The sequence below is a fragment of the Salvelinus alpinus genome, chromosome 10 (genome assembly GCF_045679555.1).
Source record: "Salvelinus alpinus chromosome 10, SLU_Salpinus.1, whole genome shotgun sequence".
In the NCBI taxonomy this organism is placed as follows: domain Eukaryota; kingdom Metazoa; phylum Chordata; class Actinopteri; order Salmoniformes; family Salmonidae; genus Salvelinus; species Salvelinus alpinus.
Genome location: NC_092095.1, coordinates 23,611,379 through 23,636,475, shown reverse-complemented (window position 1 = coordinate 23,636,475; position 25,097 = coordinate 23,611,379). Strand labels below are relative to the sequence as shown.

At 42.8% G+C, this 25,097-nt stretch overlaps 1 protein-coding gene across 1 annotated transcript in view; it reads left to right on the top strand.

Annotated features, from left to right (window-relative positions):
* Positions 1 to 25,097, top strand: part of LOC139531744 (activin receptor type-2B-like) — a 63,806-nt gene that overhangs the window by 32,650 nt on the left and 6,059 nt on the right. Inside the window, exons 2-10 of the mRNA XM_071328507.1 lie at positions 16,818 to 17,025; positions 19,270 to 19,376; positions 20,625 to 20,773; positions 21,488 to 21,634; positions 21,722 to 21,865; positions 22,410 to 22,558; positions 23,867 to 23,981; positions 24,240 to 24,378; positions 24,577 to 24,707. Of these exons, the coding sequence (XP_071184608.1) occupies positions 16,818 to 17,025; positions 19,270 to 19,376; positions 20,625 to 20,773; positions 21,488 to 21,634; positions 21,722 to 21,865; positions 22,410 to 22,558; positions 23,867 to 23,981; positions 24,240 to 24,378; positions 24,577 to 24,707 (1,289 nt within the window). The remainder of the gene's footprint in view (positions 1 to 16,817; positions 17,026 to 19,269; positions 19,377 to 20,624; positions 20,774 to 21,487; positions 21,635 to 21,721; positions 21,866 to 22,409; positions 22,559 to 23,866; positions 23,982 to 24,239; positions 24,379 to 24,576; positions 24,708 to 25,097) is intronic.

Sequence of the window (25,097 nt, the reverse complement as noted above, 5' to 3'; positions counted from 1 at the left end):
GAAGTGACTGGCTCAGTGTGGGGATCAGAGAAGGAAGTGTTCTCTGCTCAGGTAGCTGCATCTGCCAAGAACAACACTGGACTTCTCCAGTTGCTCAGACAGGGCTGAGAAATAGACCCTGTGTGTGTGTGTGTGTGTGTGTGTGGTGTGTTGGTGTGAGAGAGAGATGGGACTTGGCCAGGACCAGTTAAGCAAGGCTGAACACCACAAAGGAGTGAGTGGTGGGCGTGGGAGGCAGCTGAGTTAAGTGGGCGTGGAATTCCAGGGCAGGCCGGGAGTTTATGGAGTGCTTTATTTACACTGCCGGAGGGAAGACAGAGAGAGGAAAATCTCCCCATCACGCCCTGCAGACCCGCTAACTGGAGCAGGAAGATCCCCCCCCCCCCCCCTTCTGCAACTCACCTTGTGAAAAGCCACCTGAAACAGCTCTGAGCTTCTCCTCGTAGACCTAGAAAATATGACCCTGTGGCAATGTCAGATTACATGACAAAACTGCTTTGTTATTGCACCTCATACCCCCTGCTTTACAATAGCATTAGGATGGAAATAAGAATATACAGGATTGATATAGGGCACATTTTACGATTTGTGCTTTATATAAGCACAAACAATATGTGCTTTATTTATATAATAGCCTGGCTATAAGCTTTCACCATTCTGAATGTCTACGTCACATTGGTTGTAAGGACATAGCACTTACCTACATGACAGTAGCGCGCAGCTTACGTGACAGACCCACTTCGCCAAGCTCTTCAATGGTCTGACAGTAAGCAAATGGCTTGGAAAAATGCTCTTCTCAGGCTTGTCAATACGTAGCCTGCAGGCATTTCAATATGTAGCCTGTCGGCATTTCACGGCACAGATACCTCTTCCTTATGGGAGCCATCTCTCGTTCTGAGCTGCTTGGTTTTTTTTGTGCTCTGTGGAGCTATATAAACTAACATATGGATTTAAAAAAAAAAATCTCATACCAAGGATAATTTAGCTATTTGATATGGAATTTATGGACCCCTTTAGGTATAAAATATATATGTAACGTACCAGTGAAAGTTTGGACACACCTACTCATTCAATGGTTTTTATTTATTTGTACTATTTTATACATTGTAGAATAATAGTGAAGACATCAAAACTATGAAATACAACATATGAAATCATGTAGTAACCAAAAAAGTGTTTAACAAATCAAAATATATTTTTGATTCTTCAAAGTAGCCATCCTTTGCCTTGATGACAGCTTTGCACATTCTTGGCATTCTCAACCTGCTTGACCTGGAATGCTTTTCCAACGGTCTTGAAAGAGTTTCCACATGCTGAGCACTTGTTGTCTGCTTTTCCTTCACTCTGCGGTCCAACTCATCCCAAACCATCTCAATTGGGTTGAGGTCGGGTGATCGTGGAGGGCAGGTCATCTGATGCAGCTCTCCTTGGTCAAATATTGGGTCATTGTCCTGTTGAAAAACAAATGATAGTCCCACTAAGCGCAAACCAGATGGGATGGCGTATCGCTGCAGAATGCTGTGGTAACCATGCTGGTTAAGTGTGTCTTGAATTCTAAATATGATGGTGTTGCCAGCAAACACCATCACACCACCTCCTCCATGCTTCACGGTGGGAACCGCACATACAGCGATCATCCGTTCACCGTCTCACAAAGACATGGCGGTTGGGAACAAAAATCTCACATTTGGACCGGTCTAATGGCCATTGCTCGTGTTTCTTGGCCCAAGCAAGTCTTTTCTTTTTATTGGTGTCCTTTTAGTTGCAGCAATTTGGCCATGAAGGCCTGATTTCACACAGTCTCCTCTGAACAGTTGATTTGCCTGTTACTTAAACTCTGTGAAGCATTTATTTGGGCTGCAATTTCTGAGGCTGGTAACTCTAATGAATTTGTCATTTGCAGCAGAGGTAACTCTGGGTCTTCCATTCCTTTGGCGGTACTCATGAGAGTCAGTTTCATCATAGTGCTTGGTTTTTGCGACTGGACTTGAAATAACTTTCAAAGTTCTTGAAATGTTCCGTATTGACTGAGCTTCATGTCTTAAAGTAATGATGGACTGCCATTTCTCTTTGCTCATTTGAGCTGTTCTTGCCATAATATGGACTTTTACCAAATAAGGCTAACTTCTGTATACCATCCCTACCTTGTTACAAGAGAACTGATTGGCTCAAACACATTAAGAAAAATAAATTCCACAAATTAACTTAACAAGGCACACTTGTTAATTAAAATGCATTCCAGGTGACTACCTCATGAAGCTGGATGAGAGAATGCCAAGTGTGCAAAGCTGTCATCAAGGCAAAGGGTGGCTATTTTGAAGAATCTCAAAAAATATAATATATTTTGATTTGTTTAACACTTTTTTTGGTTACTACATGATTCCATACGTGTTATTTCATACTTGTGATGTCTTCACTATTATTCTGCAATGTAGAAAATAGTAAAATAAAGAAAAACCCTTGAATGAGTAGGTCTTCTAAAACCTTTGACCGGTAGTGTACGTTGTCGCGAGAGTCTCACCTTTCCATAGAGGGATCTTATTAGTGTGTAGCCCAAAATGTTTGGATGCTACAGACAGAAGATGGCAGTACCGAGCAAAACGGAGAACACCATTGTGTTTGTGAGTCGTCATTCCATAGCGGGCTCATTAGAGTGTAGGCCAAACTGTTAAGACGCCACAGTCGTTTTCATGAGAAGACCGAATTTCTGGATTTCTCATTGTCTGACAAACACTGCTGTAGCTCAGCCACCTTCCACCGCAGATCCGGAAGGCCACCATTGGCGGATGTGGTGGCTTGAGACGCAGCTTATGCAAATACAATGGTATCTCTAGCTTAAACAGACTGCTATTGATGGGTATTTTATTATGCTAATTAGATTTCCGTTTGGGTATGGACATCGACTTAGGGTGTTAAGTCCAGTAATGGCGCCGGAGGAGATGGCTGCCATTTTACGATCCTCTAGCCAATTGTTTTTTGTAACTTATTTGGTACATAATGTTTCTGCCGCCGTCTCTTATGACCGAAAAGAGCTTACTCACCCCATACTGGAAGAATACTTAATTTTTTCCTTTAACGAGTCGGGCACGAAGGATTTACTCCAGACACACGACACAAGGCCCTCATCCCAGTCATTTTTAGGAGGAAGAGACAGAGATATCGGGGACGAAGGCCTGGGTGCCTTGTAAGGATCTGATGGCGAGTGGGTAATCTACCATCGGTCATATTAGCCAACGTACAATCAATGGATAATAAAATAAACAAACTACGATCACGTCTATCCTACCAACGGGACATTACAAACTGTAGTTACTTATGTTTTACCGAGTCGTGGCTGAACAACGACATGAATAACATGCAGCTAGCGGGATTTCTGCTTTTTTCGGCAGGATAGAACAGCGGCCAATGTGTTAATATCTGTTTTATGAGTCCTTAGATTTCAATGCCTGCCCTTTGGAAGCCTTAAGTATTATACTAGGCCTATTTCAGACAATTCAGTGTGTCTTCTAACCAAGTCATTGCATTGCACAATCCCTCTCAGATAGGCCTACTTAAGAAACATGTTAATTTTGGGTACATTGACTTTTATTGGTCTTTGGCTTAACAAAGCTAAAGTTAGCAGTTGGTGACCATGGTTAGGTAAGCAAAACCAAAGCGTGGATTACCATCTCTCCTTGTTCAAACTCCTTTCATGGTAAATGTCATAATTTTGGTTACTATCCTTTTTAATATATGTCCTAATTGATTAGTCGTTCAACTGGTACCCTTATAGATCAGAGGAACTAGGCTATACATCTTAGGTTTTAGTCTTTACTGTTCTGACACGCCTTCAATAGTGCCGAAGAAAGCTGATGAAAGTCAAAAAATTATCTATTTTAAGGTTCAAAGCTTGTATTGGTTTGGTATACATTTTTCATCCAGATAGTGCATTGCATTGATGTGGCTTTCTCGTCTGAACACATTTCTAATTTATCTTAATCTCCATGATATATGCAGATCAGCGTTTGATAAAGCCAATGATTGATGCAGAAACTCTCCCTGTTTTACAATTTGGTTGTTTTCAGTATGGAAAATGACTGAACTTGTTCCATAATAACACAGATTTTCTTTTTCAGTTTCAAAATGTTTTGCTTAAGTGTGTCCTTCTGAACATGACCTTGGTATTTAGGCCTCGGCTAAGCTATCAGTAAGAGTTGAGTAGGAGCTTTAGTTTTATAGGGTCTACAAGTTTTTAGTCCTGGGAAATGTTGCTCTACGGTATTCAATGACTGACAAGAGGGAAATTGATAATGCGCACTACCCAATTTCAAAATTGCACCTTGTGCATTTTACTATTACAACTTTCAAGAGTAAGTTGAAGCCAGACTGAGTTGTATTAATAAAAATGTATTAATACCACTTGCACGCCCCACAGTTTGGGAACCACTGCCTTACATGTTGCCCAAACCAGACGCGTCAAGTGCGTTGCAAAATAAATGTACACATACATGTTATTCAATCATTGCACCCACACAGCTTGCGCGTGCCAACGAGCGTCTGCGTTGCCAGGCGCTAAAATCGAAGTTGCTTCTATTTGTGACGCAGAACGCGATGCAAGTCCTGCCTCTCCCAACTCCTCATTGGCTTTTAGAAGCATATACCCACGTGCCATCTCCTCATTGGTTATACCCACGTGGGTGACTGAAAGATGAACTGAGGTAGGTTGTGGTAATACACCTTATTATGAAAGTTAGTTGCCAATCGCCATATGAAGTCCAAAGAAGAAAAAGCCTGGAAGGAGGAGAGATGACTAGAAACGATTCGGTTTAACGTTTTATGTTTGGATTAACTGTGCATTTCAGGTAAAATAAAAACTCAATGTTTATATCCCAGGACAAATTAGTTAGCAACTGCAAGCTAGCTAGCTAAATTGCCATAAATGTTTAATGCTTTTCGAACGTCTGGTTTGAGCATAGTGTTAGAGAATAAATGTCATGTTTTGGCACCCAAGAATTTGCCAGGATTTTGTCAAGGCTTCACAGCTCAATTCTGAGCTGAGAATATATGAGAATATATGGATGCGCCTTGGTTTGTTAATGTCTCATTCTTATTGTGACGTATGTGCATTCTTATTAGTGATAAACCTGCCCTAGGCATTCCTGTGTAGAGCTATGCTAGTCCCACTGTAGCTACTTTAGTTAGAATCTAATGTGCCTCAGAAGCAAATTCTGTGCTCTTCAATGCTGCCGAAATTATATAAGATCAATCAAGGTGCCTCATTTGTACATTTAAAGCCCATTGGAGAGTGTAGAGGAATGGTGCACTATAAGGGTATATTTGTGCACTATAAGGGTATATTTGGGCATATACATTATTTATTTACAAAATACCCAGGACCTTGTTCATATTCTAGCTCAGCAATATTGTGTACATTTTATTATCCTTGGCTCTTGTACATTGTTGAGTAATGTAATGTTATTTCAGTGAAGCTGCAAGAATGTTTGCGTTCTGCTGGTGAGAGGACAATGCTCTAGCCACGCGCCTGGGCTCAAGGCCTAGAAATGAACTCGGGCAGACAAGAGTCTCAACCATAGTGGGTGAACCGCAGGCTTTTCATGTGGTCCCATCCACCATGCCAAACCCCAAGCCAGAGAAAGAGAAGTGATGACAGATTGTGTATCCAACATAATCTCTGTCTCTCTCTCTCTCTCAATTCAAAGGGCTGCTCTCTCGCTCGCTCTCTCGCAAAAGTAAAGATTAGGCCTGCATACAAGGCTCCCTGTTAGCCAGAGGCAAGACAATTAGCACAGTCAACAACTCAACGGCAGGTAATGACCATCTTTGTAGGAATTTATTGGCTTGATAAAAGATTTTCATCCAAAGCATGGTTGAGTTCCCCAAGGCTTATTGTCCAACTGTAGATGTTTGTACATATGACTCACATTTGCTTGTTGAACAAGACTGACATTTTAAGTATGAATGAAGTTGGTAGCAACTAGTGGTGTGTTTATGACTGTTTTGCTACAGATATTGAGACCTATTTCCCTGGAAGCATGCGTCAGTGTCTTGTATAGGCTTTGTTGTACGTATATTTTTCATACAGCATGTTCTTTTTTTGTAGGTCTGTTATCAAAGTTATCCGGTTGGTTCGGGAAATGTAGGCCTAAGCTCCCTGTCTCACAAGTGTTGTGATACTCATGTAGTCTATCCTGTTAGGGTGAACGCTTCGAGTACCCAGCCATCGTAACGCCCACCCCCCCCCCCCCCCCCCCCAACAAATTCCACGTCCAAGTCATAGCGCATTCCGGGGCTACAGATGTCCCCAACAAAATGAACACGCACCGTAATATAATTCCTCTGTTGTTTATACAGCAAACAAGCCTCGGAGCCTAGTTGAGAAGACCTCAATATGTTTTGTGTGATAAAGCGTTTGCCGCTGTCTCCTTGTGGTTTGCCAAATTCTGCTTCTAATTACACACTGAGGTACTTGCAAGGAATGCGGGAGCACTGCTCGCAGTTGTGCCTCGTTCTGTTCTGACCCCGTGTGTGTGCACAGTGGTGCAGAATGACGCCGTTTATGAGCCATATGAAATGAGTTTGACTTTCCCTGTTCTTTTTTCCTCCTCCCCACAAACCGCCCAGTCGTCTTTATGGAAGTCTGCGTTGGAGACCCACTGCTTTTTCTTCCCCTGCTGTGATGGTACAGGGTTCCTAGGAATAGGCCTGTAGCCGAGAAACTAGTGATGGGAGAGAAATGTATAAGTTACATATCGGGATTATTATTTTTGACGCTCTATATCGTATCGTTCTATCGCAATATTATTTTTGCGTTAGTTGGCTGTACCTGCACCAAAACTCAAGTATTTTTCCGTCATAGCTTGTTCTCCATCTTTTTAAATAGGTAGCCGATTTTGTTTTCAGCACTTTTTTATTTCCATGAATGATCATTTTCTCATGGCTCCACTTGTCCTTCTGCAGCAGACATATGGTGAGCAATACGTTTGGAACATCGAATCGCAACAAAATCACATTATCGAATAGCAATACATATCGTATCAGCACCTAAGTATCGTGATAATATCGTGAGGTCCCTGGCAATTCCCAGCCCCATGTGAAACAGCTTAGTTCGGGCCTTTTGGTTCCGATAAACACGTTTGGTTCATTTCACATGGTGATATCTAGACTGAGCTGTTCTTCTCACCCTCTAACAGTTCTTTGGATGGCGAGTAAGCATGGGTGGCAAATGTTTAGGTCTATATTGTTGTGCCTCCGAGTCGAATGCAATCATTTTACTGTGATCTTTGAATTTGGCACTATTCACTTTGGTGAATTTAAGCCGATGAATCTATTTTTTGGCATGCCTCATCTACCTATAAGTGAGTCAACCGTTTGTGTTATTGTAGTTAAGTTTCAACAAGCCTTGATGATTGATAGTGTGGTATGTGGACAAGAGAACTGGAAAATAAGTGAATTTAACTGAGAATTTTGCAATTGCCCCCTGTGCTTCTGGGAAACTGGATATAGAGCTTCTACTTTGGCTTCATGACTGTGTGGAATTCGAAGGGAATTTGCCTCAGTTGAGTGTGAATTGGTTTCTGATTGCGTTTTTGCTCTATAACCAGTGGCTATTTCGCTCCAGAGTTCGCCAACTGCTGTGGATGAAAAGCAGTGTTTGGTTCGGCCATTTCAGATTGGTGCCACAAACCCCCTTCAAAATGCTGCTGTATAGCTAAGATTGAACATTGTACTGACATATTGCACCGTCTTTCTGGGGAAATGATTGTTTTTGCTAAGTCGCTCCATTTCAGGCAGTCAGTACTGAACAAGATGTTCTGTTTTGAAGATGTGCTAGAACAGATGGTTTTCTCTTTTGTTCCTGAAGTAGGGTGAAGCTGTTTGGCTGGCTCTAATGATCCACTGTTCTTTTTCTATTGACTAGGAAGCAGCAGGCCTCTCTCTCTAGCATCTCTCTCTAGTGAGGCCTGGGCTTAGTTTACTTTGCTTTTACGGCGTCCAAATTTTACAGTGTCTTCTTTTTAAGACCACCAATGATTATCAGCACTAACTTTAAATATTATAGTTTTTTTTTTTAGCTTTTGGTTATGTCATACTGTCGTGAATTAGCCTGCTCAAAGCTCTGTTGCCAGCCCCACTGTACGCGGGCCAGAAAAACTGGTAACAGTAAAATTATATTGCCCACATAATGTAAAGGGGGAGATCAGTGGTTGTAACGTGCACCTCAAAGGCCCAGTGTCTGGAGCGGCATTTTGAGTGCATACTTCCTTTTGTTGCTCCTGACATCTGCTATTGCCATTAGCCTTAATATCCCCATGGAACCCTGTAAATTCAGCTCCTGAATGTTGATGAGGGTCCATTGCTGAGGCAGCGGGGTTTTAAGTATTCAACCCGTCGTGCAGCAACACGAACAGGACATTGGCATCGAGCTCCATTTCCAGTCTCACACTGATCCCGGGGTTTGTGTGTTTCTGCCGTTAGTGTTTATGTACACCGTATGTGTGTTTCTCTCTCTGTGTGTGTGTGTGTGAATGAGGGGTTGAATAGGGCTTTGTCTGGGGGAGTGGGGCGACGTCGTATGCTCCCACATTTCCCGTCGCCTAGCGACAGTAATGCACAGATTGGCAAGAACATCTGCCGTGGTCGGCGATGCCAAATTTGTGTTGTATAGTAAACACTGCTCCTCTCTCTCGTTCACCCTCTCTCACTCCCTCGCTCCAGCGGGAAGGGGAAGAGGAGCTCTCCTTCCTGCTGTTCTTTTGGACTGTTTTCTTTTGGAAGGAGCACTGTTTTCTTTCTCTTTTCTCTCCATTCACACACACCACCGGGGTAGTCCTCCTTGATGACCTTTCACTCCTCTGCCAAGGCAAGGATACGCCACCCTTGTCAAGCGGCCAATTGTAATATTCCAGGAAATGCGGAGATGAGGCCTCTATGCCTGCGGGGATTGTTGCTGGGATGAGCATTTGAAATGTTGTGGCTGTTTGAATACTAACATTTTGGTTGAGTACTCAAATTAAAAATACATATATTTTTAGAGCACAAGTCCCACACGTGAAACAAATATGTGCACATTTATCTATAATGGAAAAAATATATAAACGCAATAATTTCAAGATTTTACGGAGTTACAGTTCATATAAGGAAATCAGTCATTTTGAAATAAATGTGTCACTAATCTATGGATTTCACATGACTGGGCAGGGACACAGCTGTGGGTGGGCCTGGGAGGGCATAGGCCCACCCATTTGGGAGCCAAGCCCACCTACTGGGGAGGTGGGCGTGACTTTATTACAGACCAAAATATGCAGTTTCAGCAGCTGTCCGGGTGGCTGGTCTCAGACGATCCCGCAGGTGGAGAATTCAGATGTGGCGGTCCTGGGCTGGTGTGGTTACACGTGGTCTGCAGTTTTTAGTCCGGTTCGACGTAATGCCAAATTCTCTAAAACGATGTTGGAGGTGGCTTATGGTAGAGAAATGAACATTCAATTCTCTGGCAACGGCTCTGGTGGACATTCCTGCAATTGCACTCTCCCTCAACTTGAGACATCTGTGGTGCTGTGTGACACAACTGCACATTTTAGTGTCCTTTTATTGTCCCCCCAGCACAAGGTGCACCTGTGTAATGATCATGATGTTTAATCAGCTTCTTGATATGCCACACGTGTCAGGTGGATGGATTATCTTGGCAAAGGAGAAATAGGGATGTAACAATTTGTGCACAAAATATGAGAGAAATTAACTTTTTGTGCATATGGAACATTTCAGTGATCTTTTATTTCAGCTCATGAAACATGGGACCACTTTACATGTTGCCTGTATATTTTGTTCAGTATATATGCCAACAGGTCGCAACAGTGCCAAATGTATCATAACTAGTACAGATAACAATTCCTAATTGTAAAATTGCCATATATTCAGTCAATAAAAAAGCAAGTGCCGTTTAAGATACATTTATTGAAACCGTAAAATCCAACTGGTTGTATAACCATGATAGAATATAATCTTCAAAAAGGTAGCAACACAGACAGAAAGGGTAACCCAGACACATCACAAGGGCAACAAAGCTGAAGCATCCTTTTAGAATGTTTTCTCACCACCAAATAAGTCTAGTTGCGGGTAGTGGGAGAGGATGGACCTAGTTGACACTGCGCCGACATTCTGCTAATTTTCTCATTGAGATCTTATCTCAATACATTTTTCTGTTTCCCAAAACTAAAATCTGTTACGAACACAGACGCTTTGCCAGAGTTTAAAAAAATTCTGTTTAGATCGAGTGCAAGGACAAATTGATTCCCAAATGGAAATATGCAAATACATGCTACAACACACCAATAGGATCTTGTGAGCTCATGCTTGGCTTTACCCACCTTGCTTGTTCTGTCCACTATGCTTCATTTTCTCCCACTGTAAACGACACAGATGAACTATCATGGGTTAGTTATAAATATATTTGGCAGTAACCTCAGCAGTGGCATTTGCTTGTTGAAGCCTATGGCTGTGCAATAGCATAGCCTTGTTTTATTAATTTAGCAGACAAGACGCTCTCATTTTCTGAGCCCTTATCACAGTCAAGATACACCTATTTTATAGTTTAAAATAAGTAATATAACAGAATAAAATGGAACAGAATAGTTTTCCAAATGAAAGAAGTTACCAGTGAGAAGTGATGAGCATCTCCTGCCTGGAACTGTTATTCTCAGTGACCTTTTGAATTGGGGTTCAATTTGGCGAGTTGAAAGAAAAATAAATCTGGGTCACAAACCATAGTCTCTGTCTTTTCGATTATACAGATATTTGATTCTGGGAATTTTCTAAATTGATGAACAATTCCACATTGAATACTGCATGGGGATTAATTACGACCATGACATCTGTTTGGTGAGTAGGCCTAGGCTTAATGATTCTGATGAAAATACGCTCTTTGTCTTTAGCAAACTAATGTTTTTGCATGTCTATGTTTAGGGGGGTTATAGCCTAGGCTAACCAATTCTAAAAGACACTAGCCGTTCGCAAAGTAGCTTCAGCGGAAAATAGAACGGACGCAATGAATCCAAAACTGCAGCTCATTGTTGTAACACATATTTCCTTACTTCAGTCAACCAGTACATTTTGAATTTGTGATAAAACTGTCGTCATTTGGCAAGGAATGTAGCTTGTGTATCCCATCGGATACGTTTTTATAGGCATTTATTTTTGTAGGCCTAACGGTAGCTTGTGTGCGCAATCAGCACAAGCGTGTGTGTGTGTGGAGGAAACGGTCGGAACACAGTGACGTGAATGCGAGACGGGGAAAGGGGAATTTAGGGAGAAGAACTGTGATGCTTGGTTTCTTTTTTGTTGTGCCCCTCAAATGCACATGTACAAACGGAAAACTAGAGTCCAAGCAAATGGAATGTTGTTTTCAAGACAATTTCACTTGCCCGTTCAGGCAGCCTCAAAGCACAATCCACCAAATAGTTTTACAGTATTTGGTGAAAAAAATATGATTGCTGGTTAAAGATCAAGCTTTGATGTCTGTTTGAGTCCTCGATTACTCATGCACATCCCAAATTGTTGCTATGGGCTGCTAATGCCACTGGCTGTTAAACATTTGAGCTGAGTGAAGATTTGTCAACAATGGTCTCAAAAGGTTGGTAAAATGGCTTTTGGGTGCTGAAAAAGGTCGCTTTTACCACTCAAGCTCATTTGGTTTGCAACAGGTTTTTAATGTGTTCTTCTTTCAGCAAGTTTCTTCTATCAATGAAAAACGGCTCAGTTTTCACTGGGTGTAAATGGCCAATATCAGGGTGTATCTTCAATTTATATGTCTGGATATCTGGCCTTTTGTTAGATCTAAGGAGTAAGGATATAAGGATGTTCCAGATACTCATGTCCTTCATTTTATATACGGCGCTAGGATATGCTCTATAATGGGACAGTTTCTACATGCAGGGATATATCTTGGGTGAGATACGCACCTGATGCGCATGCACCCGCTTACATATTTGTAGAATATTCTAACATGCATATCAAGATCCTGATATGGACCTCAGTCAAGTGCATATGCATTGTATGTGCTGAGAAACTATACCTTGTAGGCTTAGTGTCAGTATTTGTCATTATATAGAGAAAATAAGATGTCCACATACTAATGATTCAATATATCCGGAGGGAATCCAAAAATGATTAGTGCATGCAAGAAAACTAGGGATTTCATATTTGTCAAATTATTGAGCATGTGGTAAAAACTCAAATGCATAAAATCATCCTGTACAATATCAAAAACATAATGTAAAGATATCCCCTGATTATGGACCCTTTTCTCCTGGTGTTTCTTTGTCAAAGAAAAATGCAGCTCTGTGTTTCTGTACCGACGAGGGTATCTGAATGACCTCACTTTCTGGGTAGCAGAGAATATCAGAGGTCAAAGGTCTGTCCCTTCACTTCCCCCGGCCACGCTCTTTGATGATCAGTCGTGGCTTTAGATGATGATGATGAAACCCTCCCTCTTCTCTGAGGCGCGTTGATGCTGCTTTGTGTGCTGGCAAACGCTGCACTTGCCTTCAGTCTGTTGCAGCCTACTGTGTACTCTCACTCTCTTTTCCTCTCTCCCCTAAACTACTCTACTTCTCTCGTTACCTCTTTCGGCACGTACTCCGCTTTCATGATCAGAAAATGTCAACCCTCTGCCCCGTTATGAAAATAAGGCGTGAGTAACGTCTCGAGTGCTGTTTTAACAAAAGAGGAAATTGAGACAAGTTTCTCTGCGCCGCAGGGTGGTGGTGGCTCCGGTGCTTCTATTTGTGGCGCCGTGCCGGGAGCCATGTCCTCATCAAACACGCCCACCACCGCCACAGAAATCACCGCTACTGTACCACACTACGTGATACCGGAGAATCCCTTGCCTCGGTTGGAGTGCTTCAGTAGCAAACTTTTCTTTTAACAAAAACCCATTGACACACAGTGGTTGAGTGGTTTTACAGGTCATCTGTGATTTTTGAAGGGTCCTGATATTTGTATAATATCTGAATCCTGACTTGCATATTTGGTTGTATTTAAAGGGAGAGCATCTTTTTGATTGTTTATGTCTGGATGTGGAACTTCGGAAAAGGTTGTACCAAACACAGCAATGTGTTTTGGTATAAAAAAGGACTGTAAAATAACCAGGAATTCAGCCAAAAGTGAGTTGTGTATCAAAGTATGAAATTATTATTTTCAAATTCGATTTATTTTTGGGTTTAGTTGTCAATTTGCAGTGTACAAATTATTATAATTATAGTATGCCCCCCCCACCATCCTCTCCGACAAAAATAAGCCCGCGGCTGAATCTAGTGGCCTACCCCTGTTACAGGGTGTATTTAACCATCAGTTACAGGGTGTATTTAACCATCAGTTACAGGGTGTATTTAACCATCAGTTACAGGGTGTATTTAACCATCAGTTACAGGGTGTATTTAACCATCAGTTACAGGGTGTGTTTAACCATCAGTTACAGGGTGTGTTTAACCATCAGTTAGTTACAGGGTGTGTTTAACCATCAGTTAGTTACAGGGTGTGTTTAACCATCAGTTAGTTACAGGGTGTATTTAACCATCAGTTACAGGGTGTGTTTAACCATCAGTTAGTTACAGGGTGTATTTAACCATCAGTTAGTTACAGGGTGTATTTAACCATCAGTTAGTTACAGGGTGTGTTTAACCATCAGTTAGTTACAGGGTGTGTTTAACCATCAGTTAGTTACAGGGTGTATTTAACCATCAGTTAGTTACAGGGTGTATTTAACCATCAGTTACAGGGTGTGTTTAACCATCAGTTACAGGGTGTGTTTAACCATCAGTTAGTTACAGGGTGTGTTTAACCATCAGTTAGTTACAGGGTGTATTTAACCATCAGTTAGTTACAGGGTGTGTTTAACCATCAGTTAGTTACAGGGTGTATTTAACCATCAGTTAGTTACAGGGTGTATTTAACCATCAGTTAGTTACAGGGTGTATTTAACCATCAGTTAGTTACAGGGTGTATTTAACCATCAGTTAGTTACAGGGTGTATTTAACCATCAGTTAGTTACAGGGTGTATTTAACCATCAGTTAGTTACAGGGTGTATTTAACCATCAGTTAGTTACAGGGTGTATTTAACCATCAGTTACAGGGTGTGTTTAACCATCAGTTACAGGGTGTGTTTAACCATCAGTTACAGGGTGTGTTTAACCATCAGTTACAGGGTGTGTTTAACCATCAGTTACAGGGTGTGTTTAACCATCAGTTACAGGGTGTGTTTAACCATCTGTTACAGGGTGTGTTTAACCATCTGTTACAGGGTGTGTTTAACCATCTGTTAGTTACAGGGTGTGTTTAACCATCAGTTAGTTACAGGGTGTATTTAACCATCAGTTACAGGGTGTGTTTAACCATCACCATCAGTTAGTTACAGGGTGTGTTTAACCATCAGTTAGTTACAGGGTGTGTTTAACCATCAGTTACAGGGTGTGTTTAACCATCAGTTACAGGGTGTGTTTAACCATCAGTTACAGGGTGTGTTTAACCATCAGTTACAGGGTGTGTTTAACCATCAGTTACAGGGTGTGTTTAACCATCAGTTACAGGGTGTGTTTAACCATCAGTTACAGGGTGTGTTTAACCATCAGTTACAGGGTGTGTTTAACCATCAGTTACAGGGTGTATTTAACCATCAGTTACAGGGTGTGTTTAACCATCAGTTACAGGGTGTATTTAACCATCAGTTAGTTACAGGGTGTATTTAACCATCAGTTACAGGGTGTATTTAACCATCAGTTAGTTACAGGGTGTATTTAACCATCAGTTACAGGGTGTATTTAACCATCAGTTAGTTACAGGGTGTGTTTAACCATCAGTTAGTTACAGGGTGTGTTTAACCATCAGTTAGTTACAGGGTGTGTTTAACCATCAGTTAGTTACAGGGTGTGTTTAACCATCAGTTAGTTACAGGGTGTGTTTAACCATCAGTTAGTTACAGGGTGTATTTAACCATCAGTTAGTTACAGGGTGTATTTAACCATCAGTTACAGGGTGTGTTTAACCATCAGTTACAGGGTGTGTTTAACCATCAGTTACAGGGTGTGTTTAACCATCAGTTACAGGGTGTGTTTAACCATCAGTTACAGGGTGTGTTTAACCATCAGTTACAGGGTGTGTTTAACCATCAGTTACAGGGTGTGTTTAACCATCAGTTACAGGGTGTGTTTAACCATCAGTTACAGGGTGTGTTTAACCATCAGTTACAGGGTGTGTTTAACCATCAGTTACAGGGTGTGTTTAACCATCAGTTACAGGGTGTGTTTAACCATCAGTTACAGGGTGTGTTTAACCATCAGTTACAGGGTGTGTTTAACCATCAGTTACAGGGTGTGTTTAACCATCAGTTACAGGGTGTGTTTAACCATCAGTTACAGGGTGTGTTTAACCATCAGTTACAGGGTGTGTTTAACCATCAGTTACAGGGTGTGTTTAACCATCAGTTACAGGGTGTGTTTAACCATCAGTTACAGGGTGTGTTTAACCATCAGTTACAGGGTGTGTTTAACCATCAGTTACAGGGTGTGTTTAACCATCAGTTACAGGGTGTGTTTAACCATCAGTTACAGGGTGTGTTTAACCATCAGTTACAGGGTGTGTTTAACCATCAGTTACAGGGTGTGTTTAACCATCAGTTACAGGGTGTGTTTAACCATCAGTTACAGGGTGTGTTTAACCATCAGTTACAGGGTGTGTTTAACCATCAGTTACAGGGTGTGTTTAACCATCTGTTACAGGGTGTGTTTAACCATCTGTTACAGGGTGTGTTTAACCATCTGTTACAGGGTGTGTTTAACCATCTGTTACAGGGTGTGTTTAACCATCAGTTACAGGGTGTGTTTAACCATCAGTTACAGGGTGTGTTTAACCATCAGTTACAGGGTGTGTTTAACCATCAGTTACAGGGTGTGTTTAACCATCAGTTACAGGGTGTGTTTAACCATCAGTTACAGGGTGTGTTTAACCATCAGTTACAGGGTGTGTTTAACCATCAGTTACAGGGGGTGTTTAACCATCAGTTACAGGGGGTGTTTAACCATCAGTTACAGGGGGTGTTTAACCATCAGTTACAGGGGGTGTTTAACCATCAGTTACAGGGGGTGTTTAACCATCAGTTACAGGGGGTGTTTAACCATCAGTTACAGGGGGTGTTTAACCATCAGTTACAGGGGGTGTTTAACCATCAGTTACAGGGGGTGTTTAACCATCAGTTACAGGGGGTGTTTAACCATCAGTTACAGGGGGTGTTTAACCATCAGTTACAGGGTGTGTTTAACCATCTGTTACAGGGTGTGTTTAACCATCTGTTACAGGGTGTGTTTAACCATCTGTTTGTTACAGGGTGTGTTTAACCATCTGTTAGTTATAGGGTGTGTTTAACCATCTGTTAGTTATAGGGTGTGTTTAACCATCTGTTAGTTATAGGGTGTGTTTAACCATCTGTTAGTTATAGGGTGTGTTTAACCATCTGTTAGTTATAGGGTGTGTTTAACCATCTGTTAGTTATAGGGTGTGTTTAACCATCTGTTAGTTATAGGGTGTGTTTAACCATCTGTTAGTTACAGGGTGTGTTTAACCATCTGTTAGTTACAGGGTGTGTTTAACCATCTGTTAGTTACAGGGTGTGTTTAACCATCTGTTAGTTATAGGGTGTGTTTAACCATCAGTTAGTTACAGGGTGTGTTTAACCATCAGTTAGTTACAGGGTGTGTTTAACCTGGGTTAACAGTGCCACTATGATACTTGACCAAACTAACGCACCTCGTCTTTCTGTCTCTGTGACAGGACCAAGCCATGGAGAGGTGGACACACAGGAGTGCTTGTTCTATAACATCAACTATGAGATCGAGAAGACCAACCAGAGTGGGGTAGAGCGCTGCGAGGGTGAGAAGGACAAGCGGTCGCACTGCTACGCCTCATGGCGAAACAACTCGGGTACCATAGAGCTGGTGAAGAAGGGCTGCTGGCTGGATGACTTCAACTGTTATGACAGGTAGAATCTCCTACCATTGTGCCTATCAACTATTTAATAAATCTGTATTGTACATTCGGTAAACACTGCTTTCCTCCGCCTAAAATATTAGGGGTCCTTGTATTCACAAAGAGTTTCTCGGGATGGGAGTGCTGATCTAGCATCAGGTCCCCCCTGCCCATATAACAGTATTCATTAAGTTCTAAAGGTGGCAACTGATCTTATATCAGCAGTCCTACTCTGAGACGCTTAATCAAAACAGGCCCTGGTGTGGAGCTGAGGTAGAATCTGTGTCCTCTATGGTTGGTATCAAATGTTTTCATTTTCCCAGTGTGATCAAAGGCTCAACAAATGTTAGAGTATGATAATGACTATTAATCTAAACATCAGATATCACCATATATAAAACATTAAAACACAGTTGGAATTGTCACTCACACATTCCTGCATTGACTTCACAGTTGGCATGTGTGTGCAAACTCACACAAGGTTGTCTCTGACGTTTGCTCGCATTACCGTCATTTTTTTGTTTTCATTTCATTTATCGGAAGCTTTATTGGACTCTATATTAAATGTCTCTCCGTCAAACTGGAATATTCAATTATCCCGCGCCTGGCGGGTCCCGTAGGTGCTCGATAACGTCTCGGGAGAAGTCAGGCGGAGTGGTGCGTTAGATTTTTCTACCACTTGCCTGCTGCCATTGCAATCTATTTCCGGCCTTGCTCCCGAGACCAAGAGAAATCATTGAATAAATGGATCCGGATAAGAAGCTTGAATACAGTCACTTCTCCCCAGATACACATTAGAGAGGAGCAAAGTGCCTTAAGTTTTGACTAGGACCAATCCACTGCATTGTTTACAGAGCGAGACAAATGTTGTGTGGATGTGTACACGGTTTGAATGATCAACTCTAAAATGTTTCGGCAGGATATTTGTATAATAGCTGAAAAACGTTTTGTAGTGTTGAATGAAAACAGCCAAGGTACCAATGCATTAAGAGCTTTTGTTTTGAGGTATTTAACCAGACCTTTTTCTAAAAGCTCAATTCTAAAGCTGTGTTAGCCTTTATTATAGTGGGACGCTATCTATGAAACGAATCCCCGATCCCTCATCATGTGAAAGTGGGCCAGCAACAATGACTGATCTTGAAACGCAACGGCAGCAATCCGAGGTTGCTTAAAACTAGAGGTCACCACTTGTTAAAATAGCAGACGAGTAGGGTCTCCGGTGCATGTTTGAAATACCGAACACTGAAGTGTGTTGAGTGACGGGCTTAAGTCTGAAAGCTTTTTTTAAACGCTCACGACTGTTGTAGATTAGACTTAGGTAAAGGGATGTTACTTTGCCGGCACCAGTGAGGTGGTCCGACCTGCTCTGAATTAATTGTGTACATAATACCCTGCGGGATCGAAGATCCAGGTTCCTCGAATGTATTGATATAAACGCATTGAAATGGTAAAGCATTTAAGTTGATCCTGGAGGCCACAGTTATCTCAGTGTGATCCTGCTTCTCTAGACATACAATGATGTCTTCAAATGTCAATCTTAAAATTCCATCACGATTACAAGCATGTTTCTTGTGGGAGTTTGAGTTCATATCGGGACAGCTTGAGGAGACTCTCACAAGGCTAAGCAGCCCTTAATCCTGGCCTCCTTTCAGTGTTGTCAGGGGCGACTGGCTGGCCTCGCCATTGGCTCTGGCTCTCTGAGGAGAGAGGACACTGCCCAATATCCCGCCAGGCCGCCACATTGCTGACATGGCCCGACGCTGCCGATGTGCCTGGCGCCAGCAGAATCATGGCGACACCGCCAGTCCTCTCCCTCCTTCCAGTCCTGTCCTCCACAGAGGTCAATAAGTCGTTTCGCTGTGGGCCCCGCATCAGAGACCAAGGCCAATAGTGTGAGCGTTGCATGGCGAGGGAAGGGAACGGAGGGGGGTGGTTAGCTAAGGGTTAGTTAGGTGTCTGAGCAGGTCATATAGGCTCTAGTTCTGTCTCTGGTGTCATGTTCAGTAGGGCACACTGTAGCCAAGCTTTTTAAAACGTCTGGCAATGGAAAATCTAAGAACAGTTTCTTATTGGACAGTTTCAGGTAGAACCTTCCTGTTTCACTGCTTTTCATGGTGTTCTGAACACGACCCGTCATAGGGTATAACCACATTCCCTCTGAACTACTGAAGTCAATAGAAAGCGGAGGCGCTACCCTAGACCAAAACATTTCCCCTTTGACGGTCAATTAAATGTAATCTCCCGTTCTTTCTCTCAGGCAAGAGTGTGTGGCGACAGAGGAGAATCCTCAGGTGTTCTTCTGTTGCTGCGAGGGGAACTTCTGCAACGAGAGGTTCACTCACCTGCCTGATGTCAACGGACCAAGTAAGTGAACCTGTAGGACTCTACCTCTTTGTTTTACACCCATAGAAAGTAGATGGGGCCGCAGGTCCAACCGTCACAGAGCACGAAAGGAAAAGTCTGTGCTACTAATTACATTTCTATGGCTACACCTCGATTGCAATGTTCTACACAAATTCTGCTCCGGCCTGTGCAGATCAGAAGATCCATATATGATTGGGTTCCTGAGACGTTAAAACACCTCAAGGCATTGTTAAGATCTGATAGTCTTTTGCAGACCTGAGTAGAATTTGTGTTTCTGGAACGCACCCCTGATCACTCCTGTACTTCTCTGTCTGGGGTCAGATGTCAAGGGGTAGTCAAATGTAGATGTTAAATTGACCCATATCTGAATTAGCTTGTCGTCATTTTGGAATATTTGATTTTCCCAATCACTGCTCGCTCCATTTGTTTCTCGAGCCAATATCACCTGCTTTGCTGTGACATCTTGGTATGTTAACTTGGTATTCTAACCCTGCCTGGTGTGATGTGAAACCCAGTAAGTTGATATTATATTTGACATCCGTGTAAGACCTATACCAGCTTTAAACCGAGTTGGAAGCTCCACGGGCCTCACCCAGGGTTAAGTATTGACTTTGTTCCCCGAAAGGTCCTCACAGTGGGGTATTGTAGGATCTTAAACACTATGGACAGAAATGTGCAAGAGGCCACACGAGTATTGAATTACACCGCCTGTTTGCAGACTGAAGCTCCAAAAGTTAGGGGCAATTCTGCCCAGGAGAATAGCACCTCTTATATTTTACAGCTCCCTTTCCTCTCCAGATTTTCTTGAGCACACAGACATCCAGACAGGCAGCAAACGTATTTGTGTGTGTTAAAGCCAAAGCTTGGCTTAGAAGGGTGGAAAAAACTATAGTGTGTGCCTAACTATTCCTATATCTCTGCCAGTTTCCCCTCTCCTCTTTCTACCCTCCCTCAATCTACCTCTCTCTCCCTATCCTTCCCTCTCCTCTTTCTACCCTCCCTCAATCTACCTCTCTCTCCCTATCCTTCCCTCCTCTCCTCTTTCTACCCTCCCTCAATCTACCTCTCTCTCCCTATCCTTCCCTCCTCTCCTCTTTCTACCCTCCCTCATTGTTTTCCCCCCCCTCTCCCGTTCTCTGCTCTCACCCCTCCCTCCCTCCCATCTTTTCTCTCTCTTTTTCTCCCCCCCCCCTTGCTCCTCGATGGCCGCTGGGTAACACTGTGTTCTGTCCCTCTCTCTACCGCCAGTGATCAAGTCGCCTCCCCCCATGCCCACACTACTCAATGTGCTGGTCTACTCACTGCTGCCCATCACCATGCTCTCCATGGCCCTGCTGCTGGCCTTCTGGATGTACCGCCACCGCAAGCCGCCCTATGGCCATGTGGACATCAATGAGGTCGGCCAATTCCCCTCCCTAGCTACGTATCTTTCACTTTTGCTTCCCATCACTCTTCTGTTTTCATCTTTGAATGACTGAATTTATTTGACATGTTTAAAGTGCATGTAGACTTCCCTCAGCTGAGTGGAACAATACACACAGAAAACAAATAATTGAGGATTAAAATCAAAGTAAAGTTACTACTTACTGTGGTCCTCCTGTCTGTCAGTATTGTTGACTCTCTTTGTCTGTAGAGCTGTTTGCTTATCTTCTGTGGTGCTACCTCTTTCCAGTTTGTGGTTTCTCACTCCTGTATTCTCTCGCTCTTGCCGTTTTCATCCCTTGTTTTTCGGAGGCCATCTTGTTAGTAGCACCAAAGCTGCAAAGTAGGCCACACAGGACCTCTGTTAACGACTGGCTCCATCTAGAGGTAGTCGGGTGCCACTGGCGTGATATAGGTCCCACCTATAGGACCATTGTTAGTTTACTACTGTCAGTTGTCAGTATCTGTACATCTACTTTACACAAGCCATTGTGCATAAAGGCTTATCTGTTTTTCTTTTTAACTGTTTTGAAACGGAGTATTATAATTCATATTTTACATTGATATAAAAGATCCAGTTATTATATAAGTTGTAAGTATGTTGTGAGTGGCAATCAATCCTCATAACCTTGTTGAATATAATGACCCAGTGTTTACCTGTACTGACCTCTGACCTCTTGATCTACCAGGATCCTGGCCTAGTTCTCCCTCCCTCCCCCCTGGTGGGTCTCAAACCCCTGCAGTTGCTGGAGATTAAGGCCAGGGGGCGCTTCGGCTGTGTGTGGAAGGCCCAGATGATGAACGAATACGTGGCTGTCAAGGTCTTCCCCATTCAGGTAAGTTGCTGAAAGGTTGATTCAACTGTCTGTGTCCTCTGAAGCCTTGGTGTAACAACACCTCTTTGTTTGTGTGTCCTCCAACAGGATAAACAGTCGTGGACGAACGAGCGGGACGTGTTCCTAACACCGGGGATGAAGCACGTGAACCTGCTGCGCTACATCGCCGCCGAGAAGCGCGGGACCAACCTGGAGATGGAGCTGTGGCTCATCTCTGAGTTCCACGAGAGGGTGAGGAGCGAGACTGGGGTGGAGGGAGAGATGTTAGGAGGTGTGGGGAGGTTAGGTTTGGGGTATAAGAAGTATTAAACCAGCTGTAGGTCTGGGACATACGTTTATATCAGTTAGCCTTCACAAGGTCCCGCCACTGAGCTTTAGCAATGTTCTCTAGGCTTTCGTATCAGGCTTGCTACAGAGATCCACTATTTATTTATTGGCACGGAGGAAGCTGCGTTTTGTTGCTCCGAGAGCTATTGCCTTTTAATTTTCCTCGCTGTTTAATTTTCAGTAGCGTGAAAGTTGTTTGCTACAATTTAATAACACTCAATTTGACTGACCACAGTGGGTTGGCTGGCATTTCTCGGACAATAAACGATGTGAACCCTGTCTCTGCAGTCGAGTACACTTGTATTTTTCCCAGTTCAATCATTGACAAGCTATTTAGTGTGCTCTGGGGATGTCTTACTGTAGCTAGTTGTTAACAGCGCCACTTTCTCACTCTTTCTCTTTTTCTGTGTATGCGCGCGGCGTGTGTGTCTCTCTGTCTATGCTCCAGGGCTCCCTGACGGACTATCTGAAAGGAAATGCAATCAGCTGGACTGAGCAGTGCCACATCGCTGAGACCATGGCCTGCGGGCTGGCCTACCTGCACGAAGACGTGCCTCGCTACAAAGGAGAGGGACCCAAACCGGCCATTGCTCACAGGTAAGGCACACGAGTTCAGCACTTAGGTGTGTGTTTTGGAGCTGAGCGATTAACAGAAATGTTGATTATTTATTTTAAAAAATTAACTACTTGAGCGACGTCGGCTCAATTATTTGAATTTGATTTCTTTTGATACTTTTCTGTGAGCTCAATACAGACATTGCACAGTTTCTCTAGAGATAAATTAGATCCAGCCTGAACTGTGCGATGTAGAAGGGAGTTGTAGTTTCCAACAGGCCAATATTCTACGAAGTTTAACACATAAATTGTGATAATTAACTACAATGACCATAATCCATTGCGCATATACTTGTCCGGTCTGTTTCTTTTACGACTGCTGCTGGAGAATGCAAGATTATGAGGGGATATAGAGAGCAGCTGTTGCTTCGAGGCATCTCTATCTGAAAATACATGATCCAAGTGATTGATAGTTGGTATTCCGCTGTCATAAAAAAAGTATGCCTTAATCATGTTGAAGAACTACAAAATGGGTATTTTGTCAGACGGCATAGGCAGCAGCTCTATAGAGATGAGATGACTTGGAATGAAATAGTCAAGTAAAACAAATGTAATATACAAAACTGAAATATTTTATTAAAGTAATGTGAATAAATTATGGTTAATAAGGGATGAGCAGTCACTACCATCTTGGGACTTCCATTAATTGTTTTATTCTGTGTTACAGCATTCAACCCACAATGCATTGTGCATTTAATGTTAAACAAATAATTGAAATCGAAAACTTGATTTCTTTTTTAAAGAATCAAAACGAAACCGAACCGAACTCAAAAATCTGTGTGTGTAAAAGAGAGAGAGAAACATTAGACTTGGCCTGGTTCAAGCAGCTTTTTGTTTTCTCAATGACCTATCTGGCTAAGTAAAGTTGAGGTTAATCCTATAGCGTATTGATGTTTATGCTGAATCTTTGTTCTGTCTGCGGTCCCCTGTGTCTTCATTCTGCAATCTGGAGGCATCTAACCCTGAGGGAGTCTGTTGTTATTATTATTATTGCACTCAAATCTCTGGACTGCAATTTTATTTTTCTGCAGGACATCAAAATTGTTTACAGTTTATTCCATTGAGAATACACTTCAATTCAGTTATAATCAAACCGGGCCATAAGTCTAGACGGGACCGTTCTCGGTGGGCTTTATTTGTGTGTAGTTCAGGATAAGTTCAGGCTTGACAAAGGGCAAACTGATCCCAAGTCAGGGGGGGAAACTCTCAGGCCAATCACCGATGTTAATTGATTGGGTAAAAAAGAAAACTGTCGATGAACCCCCGTCCTCTCTTCCTTCTCCCCTCCAGGGACTTCAAGAGTAAGAACGTGATGCTGCGGACGGACCTGACGGCCATCATCGGGGACTTTGGGCTGGCGGTGCGGTTCGAGCCGGGCAAGCCCCCAGGGGACACTCACGGCCAGGTGAGTGGGCTACCATCAGTCTGGTTGCGTCCCAAGGGTTAGCTGCTTTTGACTAGTGTACATGAATTAGGGAGCCATTTAAGCTGTGAAAATGTATCATACTAACTATGAACAAGGAACATCATGGAGACACTGTTTTAAAGTTAGCTCCACATACTCACACGACAAGGAAGTGTGTGTGTGTACGTCCACTTGTTTGTTTGTGTGCGTAGTGGACCTAGTCTGACAGTATCTTGTCCGTCTATCTCTGTCGTCCAGGTGGGTACCAGGCGCTACATGGCGCCGGAGGTCCTGGAAGGTGCCATCAACTTCCAGCGGGACGCCTTTCTCAGGATAGACATGTACGCCATGGGCCTGGTGCTGTGGGAGCTGGTGTCGCGCTGCAAGGCGGCCGACGGTGAGTCATATACACGCAAACACACACACAGGATCCTACTCTGCGATTTATCAGCAACCATACCACATTGGAATCAGGATGAGACCTTTTAATGCTGTGTAATAGACAAATGAGAACGCATAGCTTATGGGTAACGATGTAGCATAGCCTATAAGGCGTTCCGTGCTAAGACACGTTGCTGTTGTGTTGATTGGTCAGGCCCAGTGGATGAGTACATGCTGCCGTTTGAGGAGGAGATCGGCCAGCACCCGTCCCTGGAGGACTTACAGGAGGTGGTGGTCCACAAAAAGATGAGACCGGTCTTCAAGGACTGCTGGCTCAAACACGCTGTGAGTATGCCAGCTCTGTCTCCAACGCAGAGAGCAGTGGGTCAATACTGGGATGTACAGTACTTAAAGCAGTACAGTTTGATTCACATTTCCCACAATATGTCACCCAGGCATGACTTGAGTGCGTAAACATGTTGCCTTTTTTTCACACACACCCCCCCAACCCAAAGAGACAAAAACATAACCACCAAACATTCAGACAAATAAAAAAAAATGAAGTCATCACATTTCCAAAAATAAAAATGCATAAGTATAATATGTAGTCGCAGAATGCGCTTAGACTATAGCCAATATTCACCTAAAAAATAAAGAATATACAGGTTTATAATTCAATGCTTCTACAATATCACTGGTTTGCAAAAACTCTGGTGCTTTCTTTTTTACTATATA